Source organism: Rattus norvegicus, chromosome 4 (genome assembly GCF_036323735.1).
Source record: "Rattus norvegicus strain BN/NHsdMcwi chromosome 4, GRCr8, whole genome shotgun sequence".
Lineage (NCBI taxonomy): Eukaryota > Metazoa > Chordata > Mammalia > Rodentia > Muridae > Rattus > Rattus norvegicus.
In genome coordinates, this window is record NC_086022.1 from 168,061,198 (window position 1) to 168,077,321 (window position 16,124).

At 39.4% G+C, this 16,124-nt stretch overlaps 2 protein-coding genes and 1 pseudogene across 6 annotated transcripts in view; 1 reads left to right on the forward strand and 2 right to left on the reverse strand.

Moving 5' to 3' along the window:
- The window catches only part of Tas2r103 (taste receptor, type 2, member 103), a 77,223-nt gene that overhangs the window by 28,611 nt on the left and 32,488 nt on the right, over positions 1–16,124 (reverse strand). For 2 of the 5 annotated variants that reach the window (XM_017592373.3, XM_039106890.2), the window contains exons 1-2: positions 2,771–2,908; positions 2,109–2,145 (exon numbers count right to left, since the gene is read on the reverse strand). The gene's annotated coding sequence lies outside the window, so the exon portion shown is untranslated. Of the gene's footprint in view, positions 1–1,995; positions 2,146–2,770; positions 2,909–3,408; positions 3,447–16,124 lie in introns of those variants that run through there. The other 3 variants (XM_039106893.2, XM_063285335.1, XM_039106892.2) reach the window with 3 other exon arrangements.
- Positions 1,978–8,111, reverse strand: LOC134486854 (large ribosomal subunit protein uL1-like; annotated as a pseudogene).
- On the forward strand, positions 11,903–15,094 carry Smim10l1 (small integral membrane protein 10 like 1). Its single transcript, XM_017593058.3, is given in 3 exon segments — positions 11,903–12,799; positions 15,001–15,015; positions 15,017–15,094. Coding segments are annotated over 3 exon segments (270 nt in total). The 5' UTR covers positions 11,903–12,607; the 3' UTR covers positions 15,080–15,094.

Here is a 16,124-nt window from a genome sequence, read left to right on the forward strand (position 1 = left end):
TAAGTACACAAGTAATACATACAAATACACAAATACACAAACACATGCACATACCACATACACAAAAACACACAATCCCTATACATACATACACAAAAACGCAGTCTCCACATGCATACTTACAAACATACACATACTCAGAGACAATGGGTTTCGTTTCTAAATCCATTCATTTAACTTGTGCTTTTCGATAAGTGGATAACTTTATTGTGGTTAATTTGGAAGGGCTGTCCTGATAGCTATTAGCTCTGCCTGGGTTAGCAGTCCCATGTTGTGGTCAGTAACTGCAGATTTGTTTCTTTCTGCAGCTTCTTGACTTTATGTAGATAGACTGCTTTCTTCAGTCTGATGTATGGCATCCGGCAACCTCTGTAGGGCTGGTGTGGTGGAAATAAATTCTCTGATTCTGTTAATATGGAAAACCTTTCCCCCTTCATCTGTGGTAGATACCTTCTCTGTGTAAAACAATCTGAATTAGCATAATTAGTTTTTCTTTGGAATGTGGGGCATGTAATCCCATGATCTCCTGGTGTGTGAAGCTTCCATTGAGTAGTCAGCTGTTATTTTGATGGTTTTTCCTTCATATACGACTTCTGACATTTTCTTAGAAGCTACAAATACTCTTTTATTTTGTATATTTAGTGTTTTAATTGTCACATAATATGGGCAGTTTTTTAAATCTGTTTATTTTAAGTTCTCTATGCTTCCTTATCTGTATAGGCATGTCTTTTTATTTCTTTTCCTTTTACTGCAAAATAGAGCCTCAAAAAATATCATTGAGTTTGTTTTTTGTTTGCTATCTACCGTTGGTCATGAAACTCAACCTTATGAGTAGTTTATTTCCACAGGAGACCCTCATGAGGGAAACTAAGGTTTTAATGGCAAAATGGCAAGTGGATATCTATTGAAGATCGCTTCAGTGTAAGGGACGGGGACATGAATTCCCTTATTCTTATAGCTGTAAGACCCTACCTGCTGCACACTCCTTCAGTCCTGTGCCTGTTCATATGTGTGTTTATCCTGTTGATTTAAAAAGACTTTTTATTGATTGTTCCTCAAACTGATCTGGCTCTTACTCCTTTCCTCTTCCTCCCCTCTAGATTTCCCTACGCCCTCAGGGGTATTTCATGGAGACATTTAGGGCTCAGTGTTCCAAGTTCTCTCACTCTATGCATTTTGTCATTTGCAGGGCCTTTATGTGGGCTGCAGTGCTGATGTCTCTGAAGCCTGCGGCATTGCCCGGCATGTTCCTCAGGTGTCTCCACAGAGAGAAAATGAGAAGGAGAAACATTGTCAGAGCTAGAGCGAACGGTATAAGCGTGAACATAGTGTTGATGACTATAATAAGCCTAGAAATTTGCAGAGCAGTGGTTAAGACAGCACTGTAGGACACAGTAGCTCCATGCCCATCTATCCAGAGATCAGCGCATCTGTTTATGATTAAGAAATTTGAAAAGAAGATGAGCAATGATGCCAGCAATGTCACTATAACCACTTGTTTTACTCTCCATTTTAGGTGAAAAAGAGAGTTTGAAAAAGTGCCTATTTTGAGAAAATAAAAAATGCTGAGACTTGTTGCAAGCCAGACGCTGAAATGATTGGTCACTGTCCAGGAAATATTAATTTCTCTCACAAGTCTTTTAGTCATTATTAAGGTTGGGTGCAGTTCATATACCAGTATACTTGTGATTATTGAGCAGAGGAAACCAATTCTGGAAATTGCCAGAGCAGTGAAGATCTGATCTATAAAAGATATCTTTCTCCTCTTGGCCCAGTCCGCGATGTTCACGAGAACTGTGAATGCATTGCCTAAACTTCCCACTATGAATTCCACACATAGAGTAGTTAATAATATGTAATGTAAGACACCACTCATCGTCTCCAAGAGGAGGCTCCAATTTCTACTACAGTGCTAAATATTTTAATGACAGTCTTCTAAACCATGCCTAGATGACTCCTAAGAATTCACAGCATTCTAATTTAATGAACTCTTACATGCTGTGTCACATAAACACAAAGAATCACTCGTGGGCTGGTTTACAGTTTTCTTCACAAAAGATAAGATTTTTCAAACAAACCCATCTCAGCTTCATCCAGATGCTCTGTACCTTACAGAAGATGTGTTGAAGTCTTCTGTAATTGATGCTGAGGGAAACAAAATTGCCATATGCTGTCGTCAGAATGAATGTATTTATTTACATGGCTTCCACTATCTACATATTAACGCTCAATCACTTAATTTATGACAAGCAAATTTATAAGGTTATAACTCACATAAAAGTCAATAGTACCTAAATTGTTATCTAACATAAGAATTTCATTTAATATTTCAAAAGGGTGCTGATACAGGCTCTTATTCTTGTTTTCCAAAGCTTTTTCTAGAAACACACAGCTATCTAATAATCATCCATAGTTAGTTATTCCTCAAATAACTGAGAATGACTAGATTGATAATTTACTTTTTATAATGTTGTATATGCATATGTACACAGGCATGTACTAGTTCGTAAATGTGTATTTATTTCAATGATAATCATTTTTGTTTCTGACTTCTAAAACTCAGGTTTATCATTTACTTAAAACTTAATGAATATTTCACTTAAGATTTAGTAACATGATAGTTTGTTAGGAGATGGTATAAAATTGCTTTCATGTGTAATTGATGCAGTGGTAATGTACTAGAATATTCTAAAGACCTGTGACTATCTTTTCCATACATGCAAATAATTTGGAAATACTCCTATTGTTACAAAGCAGACAACAAGCTTACGTAAATTCATCTGCATAAAACAAATCCTCTTCATTCTCTGGGTCTCCTCTCTGTGTTCATGCACGAGATTCCTTCACCAGTACAAGCTGCAAATACTATTTGTTTTCCTCCACTTTGCGTCAACATCTGTCCATTTAAAATTACTGTAGGCACCAAGATATATACAACACAATACACACCCAAGGCAAGCCAGGGACTGCAGCAACAGGTCATAGCGTTCTTCAAGAGCTAAATGATGACAGCCAAAGGAGCAAACACACACACATGTAAAAATATATATATATATCAGAATGAGCAACCAGAAAATCATCAAAAACTTTAGGAAACCTGGTATACTTACCACACTGCTATACATGGCTCAGTACTGAAGAAAACTGGGCTCTTTGATAAGACTCTATATCACAGTAACGGCAACCAAAGTGTTTAGATTGAAGAGAAAGTCACAGGCTACTGCATGTGAAAGAAAAACAACTACCACTTCCCTTTGGAGCAACACTGAGCAAAGAAAATAAGACAAAAATATCCTGAAATTTTTCATGAATGCCCAACATTTCGGGGCGGAAATTACTAGGAAGGTAAATTAAGCTAGCATATGAAACATTTTAGGAGAAATTTCTAGAACAGAAGAACGAGCATACCTGGACACAGAAAGGAGCTCTTCGAGTGGTTCCTTTTCTATAACAAAAAAGAGGAAGTCAGCGAATAAAAATGCAAAACACAATGGAGGTGGGGCTGTACGGAGCATGTGCTACTACAAGAGCGGTAAGACCTTAAGGAAAAGCGGCAGAGCTTGTATACATGGGAGTGAGTAACACCACCCTGGGAGGATCCCTGAACTTCTCTATTTGACTTTTCACTCTAGATAGGAAGCCTTTGAGGTTCTACCTTAGCAGCTGTAACTGCCGCACTCTGTTGTCCAAGTGGCTTTGCTCAGAACAAACCTGCTACTCTATTAATAGTGTCAAGATTACTATGCATGTCTCTGGCACAGTTATAGTAAAAGAAGAGCCCAAACTCTTACAGAATCAATGCAAGGTGCTCTGTCACAAAAAAGGAGCAACCATATCTAAGAGACAATTGACCAAAAAGAGCTATACAGCAAAGGTTCCAGTCCCCAACACAAAAAGCAAGCATTTATACATGGAGTCACTCTTTGAGTGACACTTTCCATCGACTACTTTGGGCATGGATCTGTGTGAGTCCTCACATATCTATTTTCTGAGGGAATATTTTGTATCGCCAATATTATCCTTCCAATTTTAACTATAATGAAACACTGTGAGCATGGGATCTGGTTTTGTAAATGCCTCTGAATGATGCAGAGAAAATATTTGTTGAATTTTAGATTTTCTTTGTTGGCTTCTATGACCTTACAATACGCTCACTTGAAGAGTGTTTAGAAGTGTTATGGGAGAAAATGCACAAACGTTATAATTAAGAAAGGATGCTGGTAGGCCTCAGGTGTAGCTGAGATGAAGAATACTTGTCAGTCATGTAAGAGACCCTAGGTTTAATCTCACAGCCATTAAAAAACAGAAAAAAGAAATATAAGTAATGAAAGGAATCTGTTTGCTACCTAGATTTTATAATGCTAAATGGCATTTTGCATATAAAGTAAATAATAAGATGAAATGATAGTATCGAAATTCACAGTTGAAAATATGTGAAATTTTATTGAACTCCTTTGCATACTTCTTCAAAACTGACATTTTGTGGCAAATGCCATCTACTTTATAAACTTGTAACCTAAAAATTAAAAGTGAAACACAACATTCATGCTTTTATGCAGCTATCATACTGGGTTTTGTTTATTGTCATTTTGCCAGCCCTAATACAATCATTCATTTATTTATCCATTCATTAGTTCAGTAGAAATATTTTGAAAACTATTTTGTTTTCAATTGTAGGTGCCACAAATAATCAGCAAACGGAAATGACATTATTTCCTCCTCCCGAGATTCTTCTCATGGATTGGAGATGATTGGCAAGCATGAATAACCATTGAAATGGTGAGTCTTCATTTTTAACAACAGCAGCAGCAGCAGCAGCAGCAGCAGCAGCAGCAGCAGCAGCAACAACAACAACAACAACAACAACAACAATAATAATGATAATAATAATAATTTACTGCATCCAAATTTAAAGAGACAGGAGCTACAGTTTGCAGCCTTTGGTTGTGGGATCCAATGATGATCATTGATGATGTCATCATTTATGTGCAGCCACATCTTGCTGTGCCTCTTTCACAGGAGGTAGATTAACTGAAGGGCACAATGCAGGGATGCAGTTCAGAGGATAAAGTGTCTACAGGGAGGACAGTCATACATGTAAAGCTGTCACGTTCTTCATTTTCACATTTCCAGTTATATCACTTTCATACTCACTCACCTGAGCAGTGATAAAATTCACCCAATAAAAGTCAAAACTAGTAACACTTGTGTGTAAGGTTGTATGTGTGTGTCATATGCACACTCACATGTAAGGGTGCCGATGCCCCATGGAGCAAACACTGGAGAAGAATTTGTGGTGTCCTTATCTATCACTTTGTCCAGTTTCCTCTCTGAGCTGGATCAAAGCTCCAGTGATCCTTCTTTCTCTTCTCCCCATTCCCTCAGTCCAGCACTGGTATAGAAGATGCACATAGTCATGGCTTGCTCTTTATGGATTCTGTGGATTCTTAGATCCCCATAGCTGTGCAGGTGCTGTTACCAGCTAAGTTATCTTCCCTGCCCCCTCTTGTAGTATATCAACTTTATATGTGCATCTGAACTGTGGATATATAGTGATTTTTTTATAACTGTGTGTCGAATTTTAAGCAAACATCACCACAGTGTGTTATTACGTGAACTAAACCCTTCTTCCTACAAAGAGTACACTATCATAACTGCTCAGATTAATTCTTGTTCCTGTGTTCCTCCTATAGACCAATGGACTTCTCATTTGATATTGAGTCAAAGATGAATTCTTATTTGTTAGCATGAAAATATGGCTATATTCTGCTTTGACAGTTGCAATCACATTGCTTGAATATCTTCATTATTTGTGTTAAACAACTTTAGTTTTCTGTTAATAAAATGATCGATTCAATACGTAGTTTTTTCACAGTGTTTTCTTGGAAACCCAGGGAAGCCAATGCTCCTTCAACAGCTAATAAGCATGTGTAACTGTGTTTGAAAGTGTGTAATCCTGTAGTATATATAGCCACGTGCATGCTTCATGATAGAATTATTACTATGTTATCTCAAATGTATGTCTCTTGTAGATAATGAAGATTCAAAACATCTTTCATGCTGTTCAGTCTTTTCAGCCCATTAATGATGTTTGGCAAAATATTCCTCATGTGTAGAGCTTTAAAAAGGTTACTATTTTTGTCCATTCAATTTTAAAATAATTAATTTCTCCAATAATTTGTTTATCCACTTTACTTCCAGATCACAGATCCCTTCTTCTCCTCCCAGTCCCACCCTTACAAGTCCCACCATTTCCCCCTCCCCTTTTCCTCAGAGAAGAGGATCCCTTATTGGATACCACCCCACCCTGGGACTTCTAGTTCCAGCAGAGGCTAGGCACATACTCTCCCATTGAGGGCTAACCTAGTTTAAGTACGGAGAAGGGTAGCCAATGGCACAGAACAGAGACAGGGTCAGCCCCCACTCCATTTGTTAGGTGTCCCACATGAAGACAAAGCTGCACATCTGCTACAAATGTGGAGGGTGGGGCTAAGTCAGTGCCTACATGCTCTTTGTTTGATGGTCCAGTCTCTGCAAGTCCTGTGAGCCCAGGTTAGTTGATGCTGTAGGTCTTCTTGTGGTGAACTTGGCTCCTCTGGCTGGCTTAACTCTATTCCCCACTGGTCCATAAGACTCTCCAAGCCCCACCTGGTGTTGGGTTATGGGGCCCTGCATCTGCTTTCATCCACTGTTGGATAAAGACTCCAAGGAGATGATTATGCTAATTATAACATAGTATCATTATATATAGTATCATTACATACTATATGATGTAACATATAACAGAGTATCACTAATAGTGTCAAGAGTGGGACTCTGCTGTCTGGGTAAATCTCAAGCTGGAGCAGTCACTGGTTGGCTGTTCCCTCGGTCTCGGCTCCATCTTTACCTCTGCACAACTTGTAGGGAAGAGAATTATTATTTAAATAACCTCCAAATAAGAGCATAAATATTTAATCTTTTCCTTTGATTTTAACACTGCTGGTTCACAGTACAAATGGAACAAGAAACACAGCAATGTTTCTAGTGATAGACTAGTTTATGCAGATAATACACTTTCAAGGAAAACAACCTGCTAAATTGCAAAGATTTTTTTCAATAAATTACCCTGAAACACTGAATGATAATATGGAAAAAAAAGGTCAACTTAAATTTCACACCAGAATAATGCTAATTGAATTAGTCACCCACCTACATACAAAAAAGTAATAATAATTCTATTCAAGTGAGAAAATATTCTTATATAACTTTTATACCCTTCTAATAAACAGATATTTCTAAGGCAAATATGTGGTAATCCTACTGCCTCATCCTCCAAGTATTATACTCACAGGTGTAGGCCACTCTGCAAAGCTTCTATAATACATTTCTGGTCTTCTTTGTTGAGTTTCTTTTTTTTTTTTTTTTTTTTTTTTTTTTTTTTTTTTTTTTTTTGGCAGCACCGAGGTTTATTGGAGCATCCCAATACAGACGCTGGGGCTTGTCCATGGTGCTCTTGATATATAGAGCTCAGACGTTCTGCCAGTTTTTCTTGAGTAAGGACACCAAGAAGTTGACAGCCAGTTGGATGTTGTAGACTAGCTCGTCGTCAGTCATCTTCACGTGGCCGACGGCAACAGCCAGACACAACACCTTCTTCATCTGGAACTTGATTGTGGATTTCACCTCATCCACTTTGGCCACCATGTTTTCACTGTGTGTCAGCAGGAAGGGGAACTTGCCTGCCTTGTTTAGGCCTGGGCCCAGGATACGTGGGATTTGCTTGATCAGAGACTCGGAGGCCAAAAGGCATCATACTTCTTGGCCTGCTTTTTGACCAACTTCTTGTTCTTGTTAAGCTTCTTGAGCGCCTCGATGTCCATGTGGGGTATATCCACGGCCTTGGCTTCCTCACAGTGCTGCTGGTCCCCCAGGACGCACACGGAGAACTTGGGGCGAGGGGTGGACTTAAGCCTGACGGTGCCCGAGAAGCGTTTGTCCTTCTGAGGGTCGTGGTTCTTCAGGCTAATCTGCAGCTCCACTGTTTCCAGAAACTTGCGGCGCTGCTAGTTCCCGTGCAGGACTTCCCGCACCGCCTCGTAGAGGGTGTCGCGTGAAACTTTGCTGCTCATGGCTGCGGCTACGGGAACCGGAAAAGAACCCTTGGTGAGTTTCTTGATCTATTTGACAGAATGTATCCACACTACTGCATGAACCTGTTCTTTCTTCCTTTGGATTTTTTTTTCTAGGCTGTTAATCTCCAGAACCTTGATTATTAAAGTATATTGGGTTTTGTTTAAGGACTTTCCACAGGTAATGGATGATGTTTTGATTGGCTTTATATCCACTGATATTATTTATTATACTTACTTATCAACATAAGCCATCTCTACATTTCCAGGATAAACTCAATTTGGTAGTGGTGGGTGATCTTTTTGCCATATCAAATCCCATTTGCAAATATTTTAGCCCCTATGTTTATCACAGTTATTGGTCATTCATTTTATTTGATATGTTTTTATCTGGTTTGGTATTTGAGCAATACTGACTTGTTACATACAAGTTTGAAATTCTTCCTTCTGTTTCTTTTTTCTCCCCCACCCTTTTTTTGTTCATTTTTAAAAACAATTCAAGAGATGTTCGTTGTAATACCTCTTTGAATATCCAGTTCAATTTTGTTATAGTTTAATTCCAATGCATCTTTTCCTTTTTTATTTTTCTTTTCCTTTATTGGATATTTTCATTATTTACATTTCGAATGTTATCCCCTTTCCTGGTTCCCCCTCTGAAAATTCCCCATGCCATCACCCCACCACCTGCCTCCATGAGAGTGCTCCACCATCCACCCACCCATTCCCTCCTACCTTCCTGCCCTGGCATTCCCTTACACTGGAACATTGAGCCTTCACAGGACCAAAGGCCTCTCCTCCCATTGACAGAGCCTATCCTCTGCTACATATGCTGCTGGAGCCATGGGTCCCTCCATGTGTATTCTTTGGTTGGGGGTTTCGTCCCTGGGAGTTGAGGGGTGTCTGGTGGGTTGATATTGTTGTTCTTCCTCTGGGGTTGCAAACCCCTCGATTACCTCAGTCTTTTCTTTAACTCCTACATTGGGGACCCTATTCTCAATCTAATAGTTGGCTGCAAGCATCTGCTTCTATTTGTCAGGCTCTGGTGGAACCTCTCAGGAGACAGCTATATCAGGCTCCTGTCAACATGCACCTCTTGGCATCTGCAGTAGTGACTGTATGTGGGATAGTTCCGATGTGTGGCAGTTTCTGGATGGCCTTTTCTTCAGTCTCTGCTCCACACTTTGTCTCTGTATTTCCGTCTGTATTTTGTTCCCCTTCTAAAAAGTACTGAAGCATCCACACTTTGATCTTTCTTCTTCTTGAGCTTCATGTGGTCTGTAAATTGTATCTTGAGCATTCTGAGTTTGTTGGTGGGATTGCAAGCTGGTACAAGAACTCTGGAAATCAGTCTGGCAGTTCCTCAGAAAATTGGACATAGTACTCCCTGAGGACCCAGCTCTACCATTCCTGGGCATATACTCAAAAGATGCTCCAACATATAACAAGGACACATGCTCCACTGTGTCCATAGCAGCCTTATTTATTACAGCAAGAAGCTGGGAAGAGCCCAGATGTCCTTCGAGGAATGGATACAGAAAATGTGGTACATTTACACAATGGAATACTACTCAGCTATTAAAAGCAATGACTTCATGAAATTCATAGGTAAATGGATGAAACTAGAAAATATTATGTTGAGTGAGGTAACCCAATCACAAAAGAATACACATGATATGTACTCACTGATAAGTGGATATTAGTAAAATATCTTGGAATACTCAGGATACAATTTACAGTTCAATTTTTATCTGAAACCATCTGGATTGGGCATGTTTTAGTCAGAAAATTATTGGTTCAATCTCCTTGTTCATTATTAGCCTATTTATACTGATGGCTTTTTCTTGATTCAACTTGTTATATAAATCTAGAAATTCTTTAATTTCTTTTAGATTTCTAACTCAGTGGAGTTTAGGCATTTAAAATATTCTCTTATGTTGTCATTTTCTTTGATGTCTATTGTAATTTTTCTTTTCTCAGTGAGTTTATTAATTTCCCCCTCCCCATTAGCTGTGCTAAAAGTCAAGATATTGCTAAGCAGTGCCAGGTCTTAAGAATTCTTGACTTTTTGTCTTGCATTTCCCCATACGGTTCCGTGGTGAGGCTGTGGTGTAACTGATGATCTGTCTGCACGTAAGGGCGTTTGCACTGTTTGTTTGTCAGTTAGTGTGTGGACTACTATAAGCAGTCTTCTGAATGTTGTTTGATACTTTCTCATTAAGTATCCTCTCAGGAAAATAATTCCCAAGGCATCGAATTTGGTATTGAATTTTTCCTCCCAGGCAATGAAAGACTCAACATTTTTAGTTTTATTTTTAAAAAACACCTGCTAAGAGATGTGAAATAGTCTTTTCAGTTCAAGGGACAGAAGTAAACCACAACCCTCTAAAATATCAGATTCCAAACACTCTTGAGCATTAAGCAGGATTGAGAGCTTTTTAAAGAATCATTAGCATGTCCTACAGGAATAAGTCTTCATTGTGGCCACTTACCTAGTGCATGGCTGCTATATTCTCCACTCTCCAAAAGTAAAAGACAGCTATTTTCATGGAGTTAACAAGGGCAAGAGCCAGGGCAGGCTAGGGATGGGTCAGGTGATGTAAGTATGTGAATGAGGGAATACTTCTGTCATTAGAAAGTGGAAGATCCAGGCTCGGACTGACTTAAGTCAATGTTTATAGCTTCATGGATTCTGATTTCAGAATAAACTACACCTGTGTACTAAAAGCATGTACATTCTGAGTTGGTCATTCATCCTTAACTACTCTTTATTCTCTAGTCCTTAGTTTGGGGACCAGTTTCTCTACTGGTTTAGCATTGATACAATAGCAGAAAAGAAGCATAAATGAGACCCCTCTTTAAGTTTTCCAGCTCTCACAAAATCATGTTATTTGCACCAGACCTATAGGTAGTTTACTGAGAAACAGAAGTGCTCTGTGTATAGACAGATGACAGGACTACTCCATGGTATAGGAAGATTTTTATTTTAGATGTAAGGGAATAGCCAGGGTGAACTGGAAGTGTCAAGACAAGAGAAAAAGTAGATTGCACACGGCAGCAGACTGGATACAGCCAGGACTGTCTGTCAGAGAGAAGAATATCAAGGATAGAGAATAGAGAAGGCATAGTGCGAATAATGGTGGTTACAAAAGAGTAGCTGGACTGAGGGAGGGCCAGCAGAAATGGGCATCGGGTCTTGGAAATGCATAACTGAGTGAGGACTGAAGAAACGTTGAGGCAAGGACCTTGATAGACTAGATAGCGCCCAAAGACATATATTAACAGAGAATGACAAGTCTCTTTTGCCAGAGGTAAGAGAAATAAATGTTCCCTTTGGCAGGTAGGAAAACACTTCACAAGTTCCTGAAAAGAGCCTGCCTTTTATCTAACCAGAAATCCTCCTGCAGTCCAAGGAGTTAGCTCGTTTTTGCATAGACTGTCCTTCGATGTTTTGGAAATTGGAGTGTCCTTTTGAGCTGACACTCTCAGAGCACGGGGATGCTTGGGATATATAACGCATATATGCAAGTTAAGTCAGATCTGGAAAATTTTAATAACGACGTTTAGAAGTATACTATATTCTGAAAGTTATGCTCAGAAATTAATGCATATCCATAGTACATAAATGAGGCTAAACTGGGGCATTAGTGAAACAAATAAAGTTAATGGAAGTGCATTACATAAATGCCAGAAATAAAGTTTGAATAATGAATACTTGTATTTCTATAGTATACTAAGAATATGAAAATAAATAATATTCTGGTCTTTCGAGTCTAACTTAGGTTTTTCACTAGTGCAAAAAGCTGGATTCCATACCTAATCTGAACTTTTTATGGGTTTATATTAATTGGAAACACAACCATATATACATGTGCTAACACACATCCTATACAATGGGATAGGGACTTATGTCAGGGAAACCGGGAAACGGAGTAACATTTGAAATGTAAATAAAGAGATATCCAATAAAAGGAAAAAAAAAAGATCGTGTATATTTGCTTAATTTATCACTTGCAACCTACATAGTCCTAATATACAGGTGGATCCCTAACCTAATATGATGACTTTTCACTTACGGTGTTACAAATGCAGACCCTAAGCCTATATACGTTTATGTAAGGTGACTGATCACCTTGTCAGTGTTTCAGTAAATGTTATGGGATTAAATAGCAGACACTCTTATTTTCATCTACCTTTGATCTTTGCAAAATGTGTACTAAATGTTGGTTAAGTTACATCAGCTCACTGAGCTCTGCCCTTTAAAGGGACAGCGGATCTCTGTGCTGCTGTCCCTAGCAGTTACATAATTGCCTGCAGCCAACCTTCCCCAGGAAGCTGACAGGAAGAGGCGGAGCCCACGCCGCCCAGCGCCACCAGGGAGGGAGCGGCGGCCGCTGCCGGTGAAGGCTAAAGCGGTGGCCGCTTCATCCCGGCCACTGCTCGGTCTGGCTCGGGACTGCGCGGATCTTCGGGGACCCTCGGCCTGGTCTGACAACGCCATGACCCCCGCCGAGGCCCCGTCCGCCCTGGCGCTCAGGGTTGTGGGCCCTGCGGCCGCCACCCCGTACGGTGTCTTCTGCAAGGGGCTCTCCCGCACCCTGCTCGCCTTCTTCGAGCTGGCCTGGCAGCTGCGAATGAACTTCCCGTACTTCTACATCGCGGGCTCAGTGATCCTCAACATCCGCTTGCAGGTACACATTTAGAGCCCTGTCTGCGTTGCGCGCCACCCGGGACCGCAAGATGGCCGCTTCCCAGACCGCTCCGCGGCATCTTCAAGATGCGCGAGAAGAACGTGCAATCTCGCGAGATCAGGCTCGCTCGCGGGCAGTCTGCTCGCAGCCTACCCTTCCTAGGAGTTGGAGGAGGGAAAGCTAGCTGATTCGATTAAGAGCAAAAAATTGTTCCAGCAGCAGAGCAGCTGTCCAAGGAAGTATCCAAAGGAACTGCACCTCAGTAAACTCCTGGCAAGTCTTAGGATATGACAAAGGGCACAGGATGCATTATGAGAAAGGAAGGCTAAGGTTTTCAAGAACACAGATTTACATCAAACTTGCGTTCTGAATTAATCTTTGAGAATACTGGACTGTGAGCTAGACATTGAGTAAGAGGTTTGTTATATCAAGAATGTGATCTAAAAAAAACATTCATCTCTTCCTCCCACAAGAGGATATTTTGAAACTGTGGGTCAAAGTCAGACTACAGGAGAGCCCTCAAATATGCCAAATGTGACAGACAGCAGGATTTTGAAAATATAGTGGGAGTATGTGAAGATGTTCCAGTCAAAGAGACATTGTTTCCAAAGGAAAGAAAGTCCAGTCGCCTCACAGGAATTGTGTATTCCCTGGTAGTAATGCAAATGGACCACATATGGCTTTCTTCTTTAAAGAGAATACCTAATTTTAGCTACAGAGTAAAATGCTGATGTTACAAACCGTGACAAGTGGAGGGACAAGAAAGTAAATGGACTGATGGTGCCATTGTGGACTGGGAGGGTAAAAGCTGTACATTTGTGAACAAAAAGATTTCCTTGTTATGGTCAGCCATGATTCTAACTGCTAAATGGAGGCAGTAACAACATGACCTAAAGAGTAAACATCCAGAGATGGAATGTTCTCAATGTCTGAAAAGGAGCAGATATCTGGTGTATGTGAATGTATGCTAGAGATTTTTTACAAGCCTGTGGTGAATTAGTAATTGTATTTTATTTTGAAAGTTAAACAGGTAATTAGAAACCCCAAGAAAAATAAAATAATAAAACATTATGCTGCCCTACCTCATGTGAATAATACTGTACCTGTAATATAAGTTCTCACTTAACAGGAAATAGTTATGTAACATTGGGAGGATGGAAACTGAAAAAGATGTATGTGTAATGACACAAAGTGCATCAAGATCTAGACTGAAGATTTGATTAAGTTGTAGACTTACCATGTAGACTTAAGTTGTGGACCTACCCTTCATGAGGCTCTAGGTATGATACGCAGCGCTACAAAAACATAAATAAAGGTCAAATACATAAAGAAGCAACATAAACTATGATTAGGAAAATTAATGCAAAACCATCTAGGAGCTAAAAGTGGTTATTTCTAGAGAAAATGTATGGGGATAGGTAAAGGAAAAGCAAGGCTTTGTTGATTTTTGTTACTACTCTAAGGTGATTTCTTTTAAATCATGTATATGGTTTTCTTCCATTAAGATCTAATTAAAATATTTTGATTTTAAAAGCTCCCCAGGCAAGTATACCACAGGTCAAATGACCAAAAGTATTGTGGGATTGAAATATAAATCATACAATGAGCTGCTACTGTTTGATAATATCAATATATATTAATGTGGAAGTATTCTGCCTAATATAGCTTGGAAATGATTTTCATTTCCACTTGTGATTTTTCTTACAGATTCATGTAACTGTATTCTTTCCGAACACGTGTAAGATGAACATATACTGTTAGAGGCTTCACATGGAATCGTATCTGTTATTCTGTCCCTGCGAGCACATTTTAAGACAGTGCATGCTGTTTTGAAACCCCCTCTGCTGGCTTTGTTTGAAAATTGCTTGTTTCCAAGCTCTTTGCAGAAAAATTTCCTGATACTCAAAGATAGCTGAAGGATCCAATCAGAGCCAGACATAGTAGCACACAGATGTTACTCCACTCTGGAAGTTGCATTGGAACTGTCATGTTCAAGGACAGCCTGCGCCATGTGATAAAAACACTGTCCCAAAGAAACGAAAGCAAAAGAATCCAGTGGTTAAGAATAAAAATTTTAGAAGGAAAAAAAAAATGAGTGTCTCCTTATTAACTTAATTCCGGAAAAGACTGAACCGAATGTCTCACTTCTGTCTTTTGTGGTATTTTGTTTGCACCCTCCCCGCCTCTTTCTCTCTCAATAGGGTTTCCTCTAGAATTTGCTGTGTATTCCAGGCTAGCCCAAAACTCATGATCCCCCTGCCATTGTCTTTTGATAACTGAGCTATGCCCACAATAGGCTTCATATTTGCCAAGTGACATTTTAAATGTCACTGAAGTCCCCAGGTCCCCATTACTAAAATTTACAGGCTAAAGAAGTACTCTGAAGGAAAAAAAAATAGTCAATGCTTTATTAATGAAGAAATACACCTGATGTTTTAAAGCATGAGAAAATTCCAACTGTAATAGAGCAGAAAGAATGACCATAAAGAGAAAGAGCTGGAAACATACTTCAGTCAGTAAAGACTGTTCTATAAAAGCCTGAAGAACCAAGTTTGGTCCCCAGAGCCTAGTTAGCCAGGCTTGGTAGCGTGATTGCAACCCCAGTGCTAAGGAGAGGCAGAGACAGGTCCCTGGGGTTCTCTGGTCTAGCATCCTTGGCAAAGTTCCAGAACATTGAAAGACAGTGTTTAAACAATAATATGAACACTGCCTGAGGACACATTCAGTGTCGAACCTATAGATACCTCCCACATTATCTTCCTATTGATATCCTACTTTAATTCTGTATTTTTTTTAATCCACTGAGTCCAGTCCACATCTAAAAATAGGGACAATAGCCATCTGCTTATAGCTCCTCAGCTCAGGGACCTAGGACCCCTTAGGGCCCCCCTCCTTATTCCATGATGGAGTCGTTGAACTGTCTCTGGTGTGCAACAGCCATATATATATATGTGTGTGTGTGTGTATATATATATATATATATATATATATATATATATATATATATAGTGCATTTCATAACACCCTCATCCTGTCTTCCTGTCTTTTATACTCTTTATCTTCCATGGTGAAATCTTAAACTTCTATGTCCAGTTGGGGTGGAGAATAACAGTGATATTCTTTTCCTTAATATCTAGACTGTATCATAAAAGTTAATTCACTATAAAATAGATTGTTTTATTTTATGGTTGTAATATAATCCACCTCTATCTTAACTGCTGTAATTAACCTGAGAGCTCTAGGAATAACACTGGGCATTCTATTACAGACCTGTAATAAACCCAGCCGAACTTCAGCTGCATGAGAACCCATCTCAGTATATATT